The sequence below is a fragment of the Barbus barbus genome (genome assembly GCF_936440315.1).
Source record: "Barbus barbus genome assembly, chromosome: 34".
NCBI classification, from domain to species: Eukaryota; Metazoa; Chordata; class Actinopteri; order Cypriniformes; family Cyprinidae; genus Barbus; species Barbus barbus.
In genome coordinates, this window is record NC_136762.1 from 7,404,842 (window position 1) to 7,425,892 (window position 21,051).

The window sequence follows — 21,051 nt, forward strand, 5'->3', positions numbered from 1 at the left end:
CATATGTAACTAAAACCATCATAAATTCCGTTGCTTAAAAAATATAAGCTATAATGAAATAAAATATCTATAGATACAATAAAGTTCTTGTATTTTTTACTACATGCCAAGGTATCATTTCTATTGTCTAGTTTAATTTGAAGCAGGGAAATAACTAAAACTAAAACTGGAAGAAAGTATGATAAAAACATTAAAAAATAATAAATTAATAATGAATGAAAAATGTTAATTAATTTGAGAATATGAATGTTAAGCAGTTCTTTTCTCTGTTTTTTGAAAAAGAGTTTTAGGTTCTGCTTTGTACCTTGTTAATGGAAAGTGGCAGATTAATTTAAAAAGATCGAAATTTAAGATTAAAAGATTAAGTTTAAGATGTATTGTGCCAAAAAGTGTAAAACAGAATTGATCTATTCACACATTAGTATGGCTGTCCTATCCAAAAATGAAAAAAGGCCTACCCAGTACAATCAAAAACTCACCGAGAGTCTCTTGACCTGCGGTTATTCGGTCTACTATTAAAAATGTCCCTTTGGATACAGTTACAGTTGAGGAAGGTGAACCGCAAGTTCAGTCCCATATCACATCTCTGAAGTTGACAGTAACTTGGGCTCGATGTCTCTATCAAGCTCTTTGCCTCTGGCTACTGTCGTATGACTGGCAGTCTGGAGGGACATTCAGGAACTGGCGCTATTATAATTTCCCAAAAGGAATGCACGGTCAGAGTAAGAAATGTAATACCATGTTTTCAAAGGGACACAGAACCTACATGGGTCTTAATGGCAGAATAAGACATTTCCCTTTAAAATGCATTTTAGAGTATTTAATTGGGCTGTTTCCTGTTTAATTAGCACCTCAAGTTAATTAGTCTGTCACTTAAGATCAGCTTTTGGTCAAAACCTTTCACTTTCTGCTGCCTCCTTGTGGTGGACTCCCACACACTTTCCTTTAAATCACAATGCACGTTACTGCTGAAAAATTATTACTTGAAATCCGCTTTGGCTGAAAGTGTTGGTAGTAAAAGTCTAGTACTTGTCGTATTGATCTGGCTTCAGTGCTGTGACTAAGTATTCTTTCCAGTTCAGCAGGCATTAAAGGGTTTCGAAACCTTCACAAAGGTCATTATCGAGAGACGCTGGCAGGCCTGTAGTGGAATAAGACTCACTTGCTGCCTGGAAAGAAAAAGACTGAAGGGTGCAAATTGTCATTGTTAAATTCCTAATTGCTGAGGCCCCATCTTCAAAGAGCCCGCCGGTGACGGTGTGAGGTGGCCCGCTCCGTGCTGCTGGAAAGACTTTCTGGATCTGCAGGATTTTCAAGGACAGTTAGTGAACGACTCATTGTGTGGTTCTCTGCTGTACAAGCTGTCATATTAGTAATTTACGAGTCAGTTTTCTTTAGCATTTTAGGTAAAAAAAAAGTGTATAGTTCATAGTTTTAGTAATTGCAGAACAATATCAGGTTATGCAATAAACATTGGCACTTACTTTTCTCTTATATTACATGGAAAATGCCTACATAAAAATGATTTCACAAACATCTTGGTGTGTTAAAAGACATCCAAAGCTCCAGTCAATTGGCTCTCTCGAGGGTAGCAAAGGCCAAGTACAGAGAATTTCATTAGTTCTGCCAATTTCAGGTTAAAATGATTTTGAATGGCCTTTTTACATCATTGGAAGAGTTTTCCACTAATGGGACCATCATTAGGGGGAATAAATGAAGGAAAAGAAGGGATTTTACAATGGAAAGAAAGCAGCCACATGTCTGGTGTCTATGATTCTGATTTAATCTGTCTGTGCAAAGATTTTCTTCTTTTCTATTAAATTACCGTTGTAAGATTACAAACATTGGCCTTGTATTCCCTCCATTGTTGTTTGTGTGCTTTCCTTCTTTCTTTCCACTCACAGAGCTTTCTTGGATATCATTCTGAATTACCTAATTGATCTCTTGTATTTCATTGCATCAGTATTAAGATGACAAGAGATATTGGGGGATGAATGAGGTTCATATGATACAAATGGGTTTTATTGTCTATTAAAAGAGCTTTGATCTGTTGGCTTGGGAAGAAAGGTTGTTTTTTTCTGTAGTGCAGTTAGTAGTGTAGTAAACAGCATCTCGATCTCATCCACTTCCTTTAGGAGAGGTGAATTAGGCTGGCCTGGGGCCACTGTAAATGGTTTATCCATTCCATAAAAGCCTGGAAAAGATACTGGAACTCTTGGAAAATCCCTACAGTCACAAAAGACTTCAAGAAATTAAAATTCCAAGTGTCGAATTTCCTGTTCCATGTGTGCTTTTAAGTGTTGGCCATGACACCGGGACAGAATAGAGCTCATTAGTAAGCTTTCTGCTGTCAGGAATGGAAAAGTGATGTAATATAATGACAAATCATAGTGATTACCTTCAGATTTAATCATGTAACATATCTATATTTAGCATTGCAACTCTTTAAACTTTTTTTTTTTCACAAGTGAGGTTTGATCAACTTTCTTTGACCACAAGGATAGGTAATCATCAAAATAAAAATGTAAGCACATATATTGCAGATACAGCACATTTTAATGCATATTTCAACTAGGGGGTGGGCAATATACTGGTAGACATGATTAACCGATTAACAAACTTATCGGTTGCATACGCATTTAAGCATTGTGGTTTAAAAGCAAGTGATTTTTAGCCATTGAAACGCTATCAGCAGCTCAAGAGAATTCATGCACGCTGTCTGAGAGATTGTTTCTAAGCGCTGTTTCTTATATAAAGCAATTCATTACCGTGAAATAAAATTACTCGTTGTGATATAAGATTTTGGTCATGTCGGCCACCCTTATTTTCAATCATTGAATCAATCGCTTAACATGTTTACTCCAATGTGACATCCCCTAAATGAATGCACTATATTTTGCCCACCACATTTTAATTTAAAATAGAAAGAGCTTACCATTTTTATCCTTTTTATGGATGTTTTTTTATGGACCACAACACACTTCAGAGTAAAATCAATTTTCGTTTAGTGTGTTGACTCAAACTCAACAGTATTATTATCTTGTTTTTCTCCACATGTGTCATTGTGATTTTTCACTGTCATGGCAGCTCAAATACGTTCCAGCCAAGAAATAAGTTGTTGATCTGCTGCTTGCCTATTACATGTGAGTCATATTTTGCTACTCCATTGGAAATATGAGACTTACGCCGGCTTAAACCTTTGATCCTCGTTGGTGATCTTCTGTTCAGAAAAGAAAATTCCCATATATTATTTTCCCAGTAGAACTGTCGTGTCACACCAATAACAAAACAGGCCACATCAGTAATGTTGTCATTAGCTGTGGTCAAGTAGGCGAGCTTTTCGTCTTTCTGCGTTTGTAAATATTCCACAAACATTGTGCTATTTTCCGTGAACCCGAGTTTTACATGTGGGTGGCAATCAGGTTGGGGCCATTTGTTCTTCATTTCCTGACTAAACAAATACACGGAGATCATTCTTCATTGGTTTAGACCTCATTGCAGCGTGTTATCTGATGATACGCCGATGTATGAATTTATGCCATAAGCTTTCTTGCTATATTTGAATTGTGTGTGAAATCTGTCTGTGAAGTAGCTGTCATTAGCTGAAGGGTAGGAGGATTTCAGTTGACCGCTTGCAGATGTTTTGGCTCCTTACCCAGAGTTTTGTACCCATAATTAAGTAAGGGAACAGTGACTATATTACACAAGGAAAAACAAGGAGCCTCCACTTCGTTTCAATCCCTTTTTTTTTTTTGTTCTTTTCTTTTCCAAATTGCCTCCAAATGAAGATTTTAAGCCGTGCACGTTGCAGAGCTGCTGAAGTTCAGGAGCCGCTGCAGTTTCACAAATTTTTTTAATCACTAGATTTGAGTTTATTTTATCCTCCTGCTTACAAATTGAATCCTGTGGAGTTAACTGTGGAAAATATGCGTAATGATACTCAAGAGTTTAAGAAAGTCTTATCCATGGATTTGAGACTTTGGAAGTGAGAGGAGTAGAAAACAGCTACTGTGAAAAAGGGAAAAGAGTGACGCATTAAAAAAAGTAGTAACAGTTGTGGAAATCATTAAGTTGAAAGCTGAAAGACCGATACACAAACCACAAGCTTTCCATTTTAAATTGAGTTAAAAAAAAAAAAAAAAAAAAAAAAAAAATATTATATATATATATATATATATATATATATATATCTGAAACGTACCTGAAAGGAAGTTGTTAAAGAAAACCAAGATTTTGGTTCAATATCAGCTGAAAAGTACAGATTTTCTTTTTCTTATGTGATTTGTACATCTAAACCGAGAAGGTGAGATGACAAGACCAGAAAAGTTGTGCTGCAATTAATCACTGATGCAAAAGCACAAAGTCTTGGTGGCATGAAGGCATTAAGAGAACAGACCCCAGAATCTTAGACAAAAGACGTGAAAACCAAACCTGAAACCCTGTGAGCAAGAGGCCTGCCCTCTTTTTTCTTGGGCTGCCAAATATCATAGCCGGTAACTTGTTTGCTGATGAGAAAACTGGAAAAAAGCACAGGTCCACTTGCATTTGATTATTTTGAGCACATCTGTTTGTGTATTCAAGTGTCTTTATATATATATGCGTGTGTTTGTATGTGTGTTCCTTCAGGTGCCAGAGCAGTGGGAGAGATCTGTGGAGAGACTGACCCAAATCACAGTCGCTCTCATCAGAGACAGAAGTGCTGCTCTCGCTGGGCAGCTGCTTCATGCCTGAAACTGAAGCATGAGAAGATGCGTTACAGTAGACAACCAGGATGTGGCCTGTGGACTCGCAAAGACAGAAGCACAGAATCTAAAAGGTCAAAGAACATTTACAAATGAAGGCATTTCAGTATAAAATAAGTTACAAACAGTGAGTTGCGGTGTGGCTGACTGTCGTTGTTTGGATCAACTGATTGATTTGATTCTTTAGGTAATATTTCAAGGTAGTCATTTTTAACTCAATTTAATTTGCCTGGTTTGCCCAGGCTCATGTACATCAACACACAAGCACAATCAAACACCTCTCTGAATCCTTTATGAAAATTTTGTTTAATAAAACAAATCAAAAATAACTGTATCTCTGTTTTAGCGTACTTTTTTTTTTTTTCTTTTTTTTCTTTAGGGTCTTGTCATTGAAAGCTTGGTCTCACATTTAGGTTGTCTCTATATTTAATGAAATGCTGCCATCTTATGGAGGGGTATGAAAATGTTCTGTTGTGCATCACAGTTGGTAATTGTGTTTATTTGACATCACAACCACAAGTCAATGTTTCTTTACTTTAAATTTAAATATCCTCATTATTTCTACTAGTATTTCTATTTGCACACAGAGCAGACTATCTGATTCTTGAAGTTGAAGGATCAGGGAAATCTCTTCTTGAAGAGATTGTTGTGATGTGATATATTTTTAGGTCAGTAAATGTTAATGTTTTTTGTAAAGAAATGATTACTTTTAGGATTAAAAGTGACAAATATTTTTAAGTTATATTTATATTTAAAATAAATTCCAATTTTTACACTTTACAAAAATGTTAACCAGCATAACTGATTTAAACAATTTATTGAGCAGCAAATCAACATATTACAATCATTTCTGAAGGATCATGTGACACTGAAGAGTGAAGTAATACATATATATTTTAAATTTAAATTTTTAAACGCACATTAATTTCCGTACATTCATTTCTTACCTTCCTTAAAATACTAAACACACAGTTGTCATGAATATGTTTTTTTCATATGATGTTAAACTTGTGGTTTCCTAATAACCTGACCCTGAAAATCCTTCACAGGCCTCCTTACGTGATGCAGATCATGAGCTCTCCAATTTGTTCTGTAGGCTGGCTTTACACCCACTCAACTGGGAAGGCCCTGGTGACCACATTTCATAAATTTAGCTGTTTTTATAGCTTAACCCCTGTCTGACGAAAACAGGATCCCGGACGAGCCCCCGAATTTGCGTCTTGACTCTTTCTCCTGTGCTCACCGCAGATTGCTAATTGATTATGGCCTTGTGCTTCCTCTCCAATGAGCGTGCGATAATTGTGGCGGGTTGTTAAAGTCACTTCCTGTGTCTGAGTGTTGGCTCAACGTGAAGGCCTTCTACAGGCAGACCAATCAGGAGCACGTTCGTGCCATTTTAGTTTCCATGGCGTGAATGGCCGACAACCCCAGTTTTTTCTAACTTGACACTGTTTACTCAATCTCAGCGTGTCTTGAGTTATTTCTACAATTTTAGTTCTAGTGAAAATATGCAACCATTTTGGTTCTTCATTCATTCAAACAAACAAAGTTTCTGTCACCTTCTCTTGCATACCTTTTCTCTCTTAACCAAACTCTCTATTTTTTTAGCTGTGTAATTCGTTCCACATTTCTGCATGTACACATCTGAAGGTGAGTGCATTGGTTTTTCGGCTGCCAGCGGGGTACAGAGAGCGTATCTCTGTGTGAAGTCTGAGGTTTTGACTGAGATGGATTAACCTTTCAGATGTTCAGCAACATGTCATGGACATTTCTGGAAAAACTTAAGATGGAGCAAGAGTGAGAGGATCAGGTTTACACTTTATCCTTTTGACTTTGATTACATGGACAAAGGGGAAATGACCATATCAATATTTTTGGATGTCCATAGCATGGCCAATTACAATAAAATATACACTACCATTCAAAAGTCTGCAAAAATGCTGCAAAAATTAAATATTAGTATTTAAAACAACATCTATTTTAAGATATTTTACAGTTTTATTACTGTGATGGCAAAGCAGCCGTTACTCTAGTATTCAGTGTCACATGATCCTTCAGAAATCATTCTAATAGGCTGATTATCAATTTTGGAAATAGTTTTGCTGCTTAATATTTTTGTGGAAAACATGATACAGTGATTTTTCAGGATTCTTTAGTTTAAAGAGCAACGTTTATGTGAAATTGTAATATTTTGTAACATTACAAATGTGTTTACTGTCATTTTTGACTAATTTAATCGGCTTGTTGGGTATTGAAGTATTAATTTCTTTTAAAAAAAACTATATATAGCTGTGTTTACATAGGGTATGTTTTCCACATTTCTTCTTTTATAGCTATCTGCACTTCTGTTTAGTTATCTCATCTTAAATTGTAGACAAAGCAGTTATGCCAGTTTGATAAATCCAGTTACAACTTTTGAAGTCTATGAAGGATGATCACAGCCTAATATAATATTGATAGATTTTTCTGGTTTTCCCCGTGTTACACACCAGCATCCTCTGAGGCTGCAGTACAATGGCTTGTCTGGATCAGTTTTAGACAATATGATTCATGTTCATTTGCTCGTACAGCTCTGAGAGTTTGTGTGAAACGTTCTGAGAAAACCTCTAACCAGGAACAGCTGTGAAACGGTCAAGTAAGCGCTCGCCATATTTATGCATGAGAGAGGTTTCACTCGTTTTCCTCTGGCGGAGCTGCACCATGTAAAATGCATGGGGTGCCGATGAGGCTTACGGCAGGGTTTTGCTCCATTCTTGACGTTCATCAGTTTCTTATGGTTTGCTTGCAGATTTTCTGGCTTGTATCGTAGAGCTGGAACTTTCGAGGATTGTAAGACCAAGAAGACAAATACTTCCCTCATGTTTTGAGGAAATGTTTACTATTGCATCTTAGAAAGAGACCTTCAGGCCCAGTCTGAGATTACTAGTGACTTCTATTTTTATTATTATTATTATCTTACAATTACATTTTTGTTTTCAATTACAAATTATATTATCAACTTTATTTAAATAGAAAAAAATACACTAATTTAATACATTAACATAATTCCATTCATTATTAGTTCCCTTAATAACAGCATGTATTTGAGCATTTCCAGGGCTCCAGATGGATGAACAGACATGGACTTCATTGTTGCCAGAGAACAAATCAGGTGCACAACTATAATATTTACTGTTAGACAAGATATGAATGATTACAAAGGGTTTCATGCTATATATTATTATGCTAAATATTATTTAGGAAGAGAAACTGAGACATGAAGCAGGCTAGTTTCTTTTGCTTGATGTTTATGAATGAAACTTTAACTTCAGTGTAAGCTGAAGAGAGGTGAACCTTTTTCTCAAATATGCCTTGTGGTCTGTTCAGTTGCCTCCTACTGGTTTGCAAAGATGATTAATGACCGAACATCACTCAAATTCAGCACCTCTCTCTTGTGAAATCAGAGAGACCCTCTTGAGAATCATTTGCATGCCCGACACGTGTAAATTTGATTTTGTGAAGGCTTTGCTGTGTTTGTTTTGGCCATGTTTCATAGTTACTCTAAGCTATCATTTCCTAGGCCAAGTGGATTATGAAGGAATCAACATTAAGGGTAGTTTCCTCTGATTGACAATTCTTTGATTTACTCACCGTCATGTCGTTTCAAATCTGTGATGTTCCTTTATTCAGTGAAATACAAAAAAAGATATTTTGAGCAATGTTTCAAATGTTTTTATCCTTGACAATGGAAATCAATGGGGTCCAAAACATAAGGACAAAAAAAAAAAAAACATTTTTCTTAATACCTTTTATGTTCAAAAGCCTGCCAATGACGTCTCTCTGTATTGTGTAGTCACAGCGTGGAACGAAGCACAATTACAGCAAGCGTTTTTAAATCCTGACGCCTGTGATTTTACAGATGTGAATTTGTCAGCACACCATCGGTTGTAACAAAATCCTGCCTGACAGCCAGGTAATTTCCTCTCTTTAAGACCCCGCATTACAGCTCTCTAAAGGTAAAGGCTGCCCAGTGCGTCGCCTGACGAAATTGGGAATGTTGGTAATCTAATTAGAGGGCAGGATGGGGGCCCATGGGGCTACAGACTGTGGTGAAGCAGGGAAACACTCGCCCTAAAGCTGCACACCGCAGGCTGGCTGTGGTAATGTCTGAGAGGCTAATTCTTCCTCATGAGGAAAAACAGGACCTTTTCTGGAGCGGATCCCTGCTCCGACCACAGAGATAGAGAATCACTGACCCTTTGTGGAGTGAGTCAGTCTATTCCAGTCAGAATAAGGGTTGTTAGTTTTTACTAGTAAAAGAAAAAGAATAAAAAGTTGCACTAAATTTGATCATATTCTGTAAAAATTTAATAGGATGAAACGTAATTTGAAGAATTGTGGTTTCGGTAGTGAAAAGTATTTTATATATATAGGCTATATATATAATAGAAGAATGAAGAACATGACCATTGTTGTTTGTTTAGAGTAAGATATTGTTTTTATTCTTTGTCTTTTTTTTTTTTTTTTGGTGAATAAGTAACACAAGACGTGATTTACAATGGAAAAAAACAGTAAAAAGACCATTTTTATCCCCCCTTGTATTATTATGCACATCATGGTGTTTTTATTTGTTTGAAGTTTGATGTTTATTGCATTATTGCATTGTTTATTGTTCATATAAAACCAGTTATGATGGCTTTAAATCATTATGTGGCTTTTTATTTTACCACTTGTTTTATAGCAGTTATATAAGTACATTTTAACGTATAAAGCAGATTTAAGTAGTTCAGGTATGTATGTTTATTGCATTATTTCTTTATTTGTCCTTTAATTTTGCCATATTGTGGCAAGTAAATTTCAATGTACATAGAAAATTTAAGTAAATATAGTTCATTCTTGAAAGGTTTTGTCAGCAGATATTTAACTATTAATTTTTGTAAAAAAAACTTTTTTACAGTGAACATACTGGGGAAAAAAACCAGTGGACAGGATGGTATAAAAGAAAAGAAAGAGAGCATGAAGCAATGCACAAATACAGAAAGAGAGGGTAAGACAGGAGTGATTAATGTCCTGCTATTGAGAAACTAAAATAAATGCAAACTCTAAAACAGTACAGACCATAAAACACAAGACATGCTCGGCCACTTTCCCTGTCTTAACCTCAGAAGTTTACGCTCCCTCTCCGCAATGTCAAAGCCAATAATTTAGGTTTTTGTCCTTTAGGATATTATCTGAGTTGGAAAGGACGTTGTTGACTTCAGCCCAAGCTTGTTGTAAAGGGAATTCTGTTTGAGTTTTGGAGGTCTGTTTTATATAATCAGATCAGTAGTCATTTTTGTCAGCATTGTGAGTCTCTTTTGGAGTCTGTTGTTGGAGTCTCAAAACATTAAGCTGTGGTGCTCATTTTGGAGGTGTAGGTTTGCATCTGGCCTTTGCCAGGTGTTTCTCTGCGATGATAAATGCTAAACTATAGCTCAATCCATGATAAGCCCATTTTATTTCGACTAATCAAAAGCTCAATAAATGCGATACACTTCATTTAGAGAGAAAATAGCACTATGTGGGGCGTTTGATCAACACTGTTTACAGAATACGCCACAACTGTGGCAAAAGCATTGAGGGATTCAAAGGCCTTCGTGTCTTGGCGAACTTTGATATGCACACACACTCAGAGACACGTTCATTATCTGCTTCCGCCCGTCTTTTTAAACTGTTTATTTATGAAGGTGGAAGGATAATGATGTCTTGATTACACAGCAACAGGATTTGCCTTTGTGCGCTCTGTGACTGATGTGAAAGTGTGAGAGTGCAGTAAATAATTCATCCACTTGATTTGTGACACTGTCAGAACAGTTTGTTGCTCTCAGGAACAGAACGCCAGATTGAGATGGGAGAATCCACGAAATTCAAAGCTGGCATTCCATGAGAAAGAAAAGGAAATGAGAAAAGGAAAGAGGATATATTCTGTGACGATTGCTTTAGTGATCGTTTTGCACTTTTTGACACTTTATTGAAAGAAAAGTATCTGAAATGCAATCTATTTTATAAAAATACAGAAACTATGGAAGCTCATTTCTGCTACAGGATATAAAAATAAAAAAGGGTGATTGCATCTCATAATTGTGAAATGTAAACTCAGAATTGTGTAAAATAAATTCAGAATTGTGAGAAAAAAGTCAAAATTGTGAAATGTAAACTCAGAATTCTGAGAAAATTCTGAGTTTGTCAGACTTTTCTTCTGATTTCTGTATACATTTTGCAAATCTGAGTTAATATCTCGCAATTCTGACTCTTTTCGGGATTCTGAGTTTACATTTCATAAGAAGCCTATTTATGAAATATCGCGTGTCATCAAGCCAGCACTCAGACTCAACCAGAGTAAAATAAGCAAAGTTTCACAAAAGTAAAATATTTCATTGTGTTTAGGGCAAATATCTGCACTCCTTGAATGCCGAATTTGGGGGCTTTAGCTAACTGCTGTAATCACTGTAAAAAAAGGTTGTTTCATCTTAAAATAATTTGCAACTTAAAATTTCAAGTTGACTAAACTAAAAATGTTAAGGCAGGGGATAACAAATTATTTTAAGTTGAAACAACTTTTTGAAACTTTTTTTTTTTTTTTTTTTACAGTAATAAGTTAACATCTCGCAATTCTGATTCTTTTTCTGAAAAAAATCTGAATTTTTTTTTGTAATAAAAAATTAAAAAAAAAAAAAAAAGGTAATTGCTAATTTATTACAATATTTCTTCTCGCAATAAAACTCAAATTTCTGACAGTATCTTGCAATTCTAATTTTTTTTCTCAGAATTGAGAGAAAAAAGTCTGAATTGTGAGAGATAAACTCACAACAAACAAGCTTCTATAGTTGTTCTGCTTAATATTTTTGTGGAACTTTTTTTCCATATTCTTTGAAGAATAGAAACAGAACAGTATTTTATTTAACAGAAACATTTTAACATCGGAAAAGTCTTTTTTGGCACTTTTGATCAATTGAATGTGTCTTTGCTGAATAAAAGTATTAATTTCTTTGCAAAAAAACAAAAAAGTAGTTTTAATAGATCATATGATGGCTGTGAGACTCAACAAATTACACAGATCTGTCGTTGTGGGCCCAAATTTACACCCCCTGCTCTCCAGGCATCTCTTTTGGGTGAGTGTTTTTACACACACTTTGTGATCCCTAGCATTTCCGCTACATCCACGTGTGGTTGACTCCATTTCCCGTGAAAATGTCTTGGAATCTAGAGTTTAGATTTTTTCCTGCTTTGTTCTGCCGTGGAAAGCAGACTAACACATGCTTGGCAAATGTCTGTTCGAATTTCCAAATTCCATTGAAAGTAGAGAATATTGTTTCATAATGCAGTTCTAATGAAGCACGCTCACGTCCCTTCGAGATCATCCTACGCTTCGGTTTCCGGTGAGAAGTTATTCTACACCCCATCTGTCTGACAAAACTCCCTATTGTTCCTTAAATCATGAATTGTATTCAAACTCGGCCAAGCGACCTGACAATGAAGGATGTCTCTGAAGTGAAGTTCCACAGAATTTTTTGTGCGTTACAGTCATCCATATCTGCAATATGCAGGGAAATGACCTATTATAAGAGAGTTTTATAGAGACTTTCTTTTTGTCCCCACAAATATTCCTCATTTCTTTCTCGGACCAGCCAGGCAGATGTTGGGTCAGACTGGAAGTTTCTTCCTCTTGCTCTCTGTTCTTAATGAATCTCTGGAGAGGGGCTGGATCTGGATCTGTCTCTTCCGTTTAAACCTTATGCTTTATTCTCCCGCCCTGCTTATGTAACCCTCATACGCTCAGTAAAACTCGCCTGAGATTCATCATGTCAAAAAAAACTCGGGCCAGAGCAAGCGATGGTGCGACTGATACTAATATGAAGCAAATGGTGCTGAAATCACTGGATTTTTAGTGGTTCTGACTATTTGCTCTTACAAATCCTCAACATCATGTCTTTATTATAGCAACTTGGCATTTTGAATCATTTTGCTGTCAACAAGTTGAAATTGATTCATCATTCTGTATATTATTACGGTGTGTGTAATCAGAATGACGATGCAAACTCAGTAGGATTCACTGATATTTCCCACAGTACCTTACAGAGATCATGGATGAAAGCATTTGACTGCTAATCCACAGCATGTGCTCGTGTATTTAATTTCAAACTAAGGTCCAGGCTAATAATTTTAAAAATGAAAACAATTTATGTGTATAATATACATATAATATTAACCTACTGTTTTAAAGGTTTGAGGTCGGCAAGATTTTTAAAAATGTTTTGGAAAGTCTCTTATGTTCACCAAGGCTGCCTTTCTTGGAGCTAAAATACAGTAAAACCGTAATTTTCTGAAATATTATTACAATTTAAAATAAGTCATTTCTATTGTAATCTATTTTAAAATGTAATTTATTCCTGTGATGCAAAGCTCAATTTTCAGCATCATTACTCCAGTTTTCAGTGTCACATGATCATTCAGAAATCATTCTAATATGCTGATTATATCAATTTTTCATCATTTATTTGAAATAGGAAAGTCTTTTCTGTCACTGATCGATTTAATGCATCCTCATTGTATAAAAGTAATTTCTTTCATTTTTTAAAATTTATAATTTATAATATTATATATCATACTATAATTTATAACTTATAATTAAATATAACCATTTCATTTTGCTTTCTAATATTTCTTCCTTTATTGTAAATTTATTGTGTATTTACACCGCCGCTCAAAAGTTTGGGATCAGTAAGATTTTTGTTTTTTAAGGAAGTTTCTTCAAGGCTGTATCTATTAGATGAAAAATACAGAAAAAAATGTAATTTTGAGAAATATTACTGCAATATAATTTATGAAGCAAAGCTGAATTCAGACTTCAGTGTCTCATGATCCCTCAGAAATCATAGAATGTTAGAATGATTAGAATGATTTCTGAAGGATCATTCCGCCCTGTGTCACAGAAATAAATAATATTTTAAAGTATTTTAAAATAGGAAACCAATATTAGAAATCGCAATAATATTTCACAATATTACCGTTTTTCCTGTATTTTTCATCAAATTAACGAGCATAAGAGAGACTCATTAAAAACATCTTACTGATCCCAAACTTTTGAATGGCAGTGTATTTGTTGAAAAGCTGTATTTCCAGGTTTATACATCTAATATGTGACCCTGGACCACAAAAGTCGCTGGGGTATATTTGCAGCAATAGCCAAAAATACATTGTATGGGTCAAAATTATTGATTTTTCTTTTGTGCCAAAAATCATTAGGATATTAAGTAAAGATCATGTTCCATGAAGATATTTTGTAAATTTCCTACAGTAAATATATCAAAACTTCATTTTTGATTAGTAATATGCATTGCTAAGAACTTCGTTTGGACAACTTTAAAGGCTATTTTCTCAGTATTTAGATTTTTTTGCACCCTCAGATTCCAGATTTTCATATAGTTGTATCTCGGCCAAATATTGTCCTATCCTAACAAACTGAAAGCTTACTTATTCCGCTTTCAGATGATGTATAAATCTCAATTTCAAAATATTGACCCTTATGACTGGTTTTGTGGTCCAGGGTCAAATATGACTTATTTCTCTAACGCAGAATTTATGAGTCGAAAATATATAGCAGCTTTAATTTTTACTAAGGGGTCTCTCGCAAGGGAATCATTTTATTTGAGGGTCTTTGGCATCGGAAGCTTTAAAAACCCCAACAGATTCTATGCAATGTCTGTCAAGCTCTAAAAAGGACAAAACACTTTAAAAACTTTGTTAGAAACTTGAAAATTAATTAATATTTGTGGTCATTTGAAATGTAATAGTGAAATTTTTGTTTTTTCTTTTTGGAACTCAGAATTTCTCTATTTGTGTTCCAGAAAAAAATAATGGCCTACAGGTTGGATGAGGATGAGTAAATAATGACAGTACTTTCTTTCAGTATTTTAAGTGACCTATCCTTTCAATGTTCAGCAGGCACACACACAGTTTGACATGTCTTTGCAGAACGCTGTCTGAGGAGACACAAGTCCAGCGCTGACTGATCTGGCAGGAGCGATCGGGACTTTCAAGCGGATGCCGAAGCGTTTCAATATCCTTCTATTGTCCTGAGCCTGCGTCACGACTCTTGCATGAGGATGGAGATGGGATCGAGTTAGAGCTGGCTATTAAACCGCAGGCTTGATTATAGGATGATGGGATTGTCCTGCAGCAAAATGGGGAAAAGCTTAAGAGCTCCTCTTCCCACTCTCAGGCAAGAACGGCCAGAATAATGCCTCCCTTGGGAACTCCTGTGTGTGTGTTTGTGTGTTTGACCCCAGTGAGGACAAAATATGCATGGGTCAGTGAGTTCTGCTGGGCTGGATCACAGTATGACTGACAGCATAAGGGGTTAACCTGCTATTTTAGCTTGGCTCTGTCTTGACGGCTGATGCGCCTCTGTTTAATGGAAATTATGTTTGCCATCCCAAAGAGGTGTTTAGTGGTAACGGATCCACCACTGTGGACAAACATAATTATGCTGTCAATATATATCACAGTATTTTTTGATATTTTCTTATTTTATGGTGCTTAAATATAAAACAGTTGCTGACAGCAGAAGAAATTCACATAATAGTTCCTGTACACAAACATTTATAATTTTTTGCATTAAAAAATAAATAATTGATCAAACAAACATGAAATTATTAAAAGGAGATGAGATTATATGGTCTATTGATAGAAAAATTACATTTTTAATAAAATAATTAATTTAACAATGTAATATTTAATATTATTACAGTTCATAAACTTTACTTTTTTAAGAATTTAATTTAATTTAAAAAATCTGTGCACCACTCAAAACTTACATCACCACAAAAAGTATCTATTATTATTTTCAGTATAAAAAGAGGGAATTTTTTTTTTTTTTGATCATTCAAGTTTGAGTAGTGTGCGGGATTTATATATTTTTTAATTTTATATTTTACTTTTATCCCATACACCTACGAATGATTTGGATGTGCGAGGCAGAATATAATTTTAATTCAAATAATAAAATAGATTTTTTTTCAAAATGTAAAATAATTTTATAAATAAAATACAAATGAATTGAATAATTAAATGCTGAATTAATTATTATTACTATGAGTAATTAAATATGTAATACATTTAATTCAATTACACTTTATTATATTTAAATAAAAAATCATTTAAATGTGGGTTGATGAAGTATTCTGAATATGTCATGTAATTTCTCAATATTTTGTATGTAAAGATTCATATTCTTTTGGGTACAATATCTAAAGCACAACCGCCAAAAAAAATAAATAAATATATACATGCATACATACATTAAAAACTAATATTTTTCTGCATAGCAGTTAAAATTTTAAATAATTATTTATTTAGTAGCCTATATGCACCCTTTTTTTAATGAGCAGCACATTTGATTATTGACCTAAAAATAGTGCAGAAACTTCAAAAATGTAAATAATTATTTTATTGTATTTAAATGTCTCAAAATAAATAAAATGAAATATTTCCAGCTTTAATATAAAAAATGTAAAAAATCTCAAATTTTCAGTATTCTTAGACTATTAAAATCTGTATCAGCTCGATGACTGTAAACGGGCAGTTCACACCAATAACATACCAGTAGAGGCCAGCAAGGCCATTTACATATTAAACACAGTCTGACTAATTATTACTGGTTGATGAGAAAGGACAAAAGCTATAGATTTATGGCCATCATACTTCAACTTGAATGGCACTTAAACCTTGGAATAGCGTATAAAGAGAGGTCCAACATAACGTGGGTTTTTCCTGATGAAGTTCTACCCTCACATTGAGAATCCATTATTCCCCTATAGGACGAAACCTCCCAAGCCCCCTATTAAGGACAGGGAGTCTCAAGCACTCTGGGATTTGGCCTTCGTCATAGGCACCGACAGCGAGAAGGAAGCCATTAAATCATAAAATGTTGACTTCACTTTTTGAAATGAAAGGATTTATTAAAACAGTATGGTGGACTGGGGGGGGTACAAAAGACTTCAAGTGATGTATTTGGCTGTTACAGTCTTCAAAACCATTTGTGGCCGGCGAAACCGGTGGGTGCGACAAAATTAATTGGAGCGTGTGACAAACAGCAGAGAGTGTCGGACTTCACAGTCAAATACTTTCAGGATTTATTAGACACAAATTGTATCAACACAAGGAATAGCATGGAGGCTTTTTACTGCGTTCAGTCCGTGTGTAAAGCACACCTCCCAGATCATCTCTGAGGACACATATGCTGCAGTGGAATCCGTGGCTGCTGCGTTTAGTAGACAACATCAGCGCACATCCCTATAGTGTGTGTGTGTGTGTGTGTGGTGAACTAGATGAACTTGTGCATCTGTAGATCTATTAGATAAACACACACACTACTTCCTCTGCTATTTATAAAGGCCAGTTGTTCATTTAACAGCTAATTCAATTAATTAAGTTTTTGTTACATTTATATTAAATTAAAATTTATAAATAAGATATTTGAATTCAAATTTAATTAAAAAATTACAATATTTGTATGATTTTCAACAAAAAGAGTTATAAAAGTACCCTTTTTTTAGGGCACTGTACTCAAGAACATCTTAAAGGTGTTATTTATTCATTTATTTATTTATTAGAAAAGGATATTTAAATTCCATTTTAAATTAAAATCAGATATATTTGTATGATTTTCAACAAAAGCTAGGGGTACAAAAGTACCATATTATTTTAGAGAGGCACAGAAAACAACTGAATATTGCATTTATAATCTCAGATTATTTATTTGTTTTGTTTTAAATAAGAATATTTATTAAAAAATAAGATGTTCAAATTCAAATGTAATTAAAATCAGAAGTAAAATTATATGATTTTCAACAAAGGTATTTATTTATATTTAAATATATAAATAAAAATATTTAAATATATATATAAAACTTTATTTATATTTATTTATTAGAAAAGGATATTTAAATTCCATTTTCCATATCAACAAATGCTAGGGGTACAAAAGTTAAAATTTTTTCTCATAAATTTTTTGTTGTGCTTAAGGACACTTTAGAGAGGCACATAAAACAACTGAACATTGCATTTATAATCTCAGATTATTTATTTAGTTCAATTTAAATATAAATATTTATAAAAACAAGATATTTTAATTCAAATTTAATAAAATAAAAATATATATATGATTTTCAACAAAGGTGGGGGTACAAAAGTACACTTTATTTATTTATTAATTTGGAATTTTAATTTAGTTCAAAATCATTTGAACTTGAATTTTAAAGACCAAAATAAAAAAAAAGACAAACTGGAGAATAAAACTTTTTATCTGGACAACAACCTAGCGAACACTTGCCTTTAACTGATAGAGAACAGACTTTGTGATCCTCTACCGGGGCTGAGTGATCATGAGAATCATTTCAGTGTGGCAAAACTGTCCAGCAGATGTTTTTGAGATTTTGACAGCACATCAAATATTTCAGAGCGCAATAGCACTGTTACTGTGTATCCACAAAATCAATTCCATCTCTAAGCTATTTACAGTTGGGGAATGTTTGTTAAATATAAGTGTAATTACATGCACTGCAGACTGAGATAAACACGAATCAGTATGTTTTAACTTTTTATATCAACAGGAAATGCAACTGAAAAATAATTTTTAAAAGAGTTCAGGATTGATTTCACAGTATGACGATTTAATGTGTGCATGTATAGAAGTATGTCACTGTGCAGTTTAGAAATATGATTATTGTCTTGTCAGATGTTTTGTGCCAGTACTTTAAATAGCATCACATACAGCAGTCATGGGTGCAACAAGGAGAAAATTGTGGATGCGTGAAAATGAATTGAAATTGAAAAAGTCCATAGTTTAAGCAAACCCCCGTCTGATATTTACATGCTCTCGAAGTCTGCTTAGTTACTCTTCAGTGCTTTTTGTAGAACAGATCATTTCAGCTGTTTGTAAAACTTACATTTTTTATCCTTCTATCTTTTATCCTGCAGAGATAAATGTTTCACAGTAAAGCTGGTGTTCTGGTGTTTTTTGCGTCATTTGTGTGCTAGAAATGTTTCAATAGTCAAATGAGTTGAAAACACTATCTACAACTTTTAAAAAAGGCATTTATAGAGCAATTATTTATGCGTTATAAAATCATGAATTATAAAAGCATTCGTTTAATTATATAATTATTTTGATTTATATTAATTAAAAGACTACAATTGTTTAAAAATCAATTGGTCACACTGTAGGAACAAATTTGATTAAAAAGAAGGAAAAAGTTTATTATATGAACTTTTTTTTAAAACTGGACATAAGATACACTTTTCCTTATTCATTAATATAAAGTTGAACCTAAAATATTTGTGATATTAAAATTATGCAGGTCATTATATTATTGCAGATTAAGGTTAATATTTTCCATGTGTTTTGAGGCAGAAATATTGAATCTGTGTTTGTTCTTTGTAGAACTGCATATCATTTTATATGTAACTGTTCTCTCTATAACTGCATTTAATTTGATTTTGACTCTTGGGCTTTGGGAAGAGAACCCAGAGAACTACTGAATACTGAATCATTTATTTTGAATATTTATAAATAAATTGTATTTATTTAGTTCATATTTTGTTCAGAATTTGTTCAAATGTTTTTGAAATTGAATGTTACAGACCAAGACTTTTAATGAATAATTTTTAAGTTGTTTAAACTGAACGAATTATTATTTTTTTTTTTAGATTTAACAAAGCAAAATGGAAATCTCCCCGCAGAAGCTGCTGAAGACTCAACATGTCACACTGTTGGTAATATATCTTTGATTTTTTTTTTTTTTTTGTCTCATGCTCCTTCTCTCTTTCCTTCTATTATGTGTCTTCCTTTGCAACTCTTTTCTACTTGACACCTCAAAAGTGGAAAAAAAAGCTGCTTCGTGTGAGATGTGATCAGGCCTCAGTAAATCATGCCACAGGGCACCACTGTGAGCAAGAAGACATGACAGATAGCGAAAAAAAGAAACCGCCTATGAAAACAAACATTGTGTGAACAGCATCCAGATCCATCCTGATAATTTGGCTAATAAGCAGGATAAACAGAGAGTTTGTGTTACTCACCCGAGAAGTCGGCGGTGTGACATGGTGCTTTGAGTGATGAGAATGACCGTCTCCCGTCTTCTCGACTCTCTCTAAATAAAGCCCTGACTCTACACTCTTTTCCCCATCTGCTAAAGCTATTTCCCCCAACAAGGCATCTGATTTCCTCTCCTTCTTTTACCCGTGAGCAGAGAAAGGCCCTGCTCTGTGTGCCGTTGCACCGCATCTGTCCCTATGGGTGAAACCTTTGGGACGTCTTGAATGGCGATGCTGTTAGTTCTGCCGAGCAGTGCAGGCCGCGATGAGCAACTGTTACTCTGATTAAAGCAGTGATACACTACCATGACCGCAAATTATAGCTAATGGATATTCCATAAAGAATCTTTTATGTCATTTTAGTAAGAAGGTGGTGAATTTATATGGTATATATCATTGAATTATATACTGCACACGTACTGTATGTGCATACACGTCTACATATGCGTATACTCTGCACATAAAACCATTATAAATCTTGAACATATATACATTTGAAACTAGTTTAGCGAATTAATATTATTGTTATGAATGTAGCTGCTGTTTTTGACCTAAAAAAAAAAAAAAAAAATATATATATATATATATATATATATATATATATATATGTGTGTGTGTGTGTGTATAAATGTAATTTAAATGTTGTTTTATAATGTGTGTATGTATAGAATAATGTGTATGTGTAGACACTATATTCACACAAAATGGCAAGAAACACATGACATCGAAGAAGAAAAAAAGGATTTTGTAAAATATGCTACAATAATCTGTTTTATTTACAATTTTGTCAAATATTGTTTTACAGTGTACACTACTATTCTAAAGTTTGAGTTTTCTTTTTAAATAGTGCTGAATAAAAGATGTTTTTATTCAGCAAGGTTGCATTTAATTGATAAAAGGTTATTGCAAAGACATTTTATAATGTTGCAAAATTTATTTTTTCAAATTAATGTTGTTTTTGAATTTTCTATTCATCAAAGAAAAATCTTCTGTATAAAGGAGCACAACTTTGTCATCACAGTTTAAAATATATTAGTTTAATTTCTTACAATATTTCACATGGTTGTTTTACTGTATTTTTGATCAAATAAATGTAGATTTTGGTGAGCATAAGACAACATAAAAAAACAAAAATTAAAACAGTCATGACCCCAGACTTTTGAACAATACATTAATTAACATAATCACATTTAAT

The 21,051-nt window shown here is 33.9% G+C and overlaps 1 protein-coding gene across 2 annotated transcripts in view; it reads left to right on the forward strand.

Moving 5' to 3' along the window:
* LOC306853777 (D-ribitol-5-phosphate cytidylyltransferase-like) overlaps positions 1-5,075 on the forward strand; it is a 29,372-nt gene extending 24,297 nt beyond the window's left edge. The window contains exon 10 of one of the 2 annotated variants that reach the window (XM_079391424.1): positions 4,627-5,075. In XM_079391424.1, the coding sequence (XP_079247550.1) occupies positions 4,627-4,731 (105 nt within the window). In that variant the 3' untranslated portion in view covers positions 4,732-5,075. Of the gene's footprint in view, positions 1-1,077; positions 1,840-4,626 lie in introns of those variants that run through there. The other variant, XM_079391425.1, reaches the window with a different exon arrangement.
* The last annotated feature ends 15,976 nt before the right edge of the window (positions 5,076-21,051 follow it).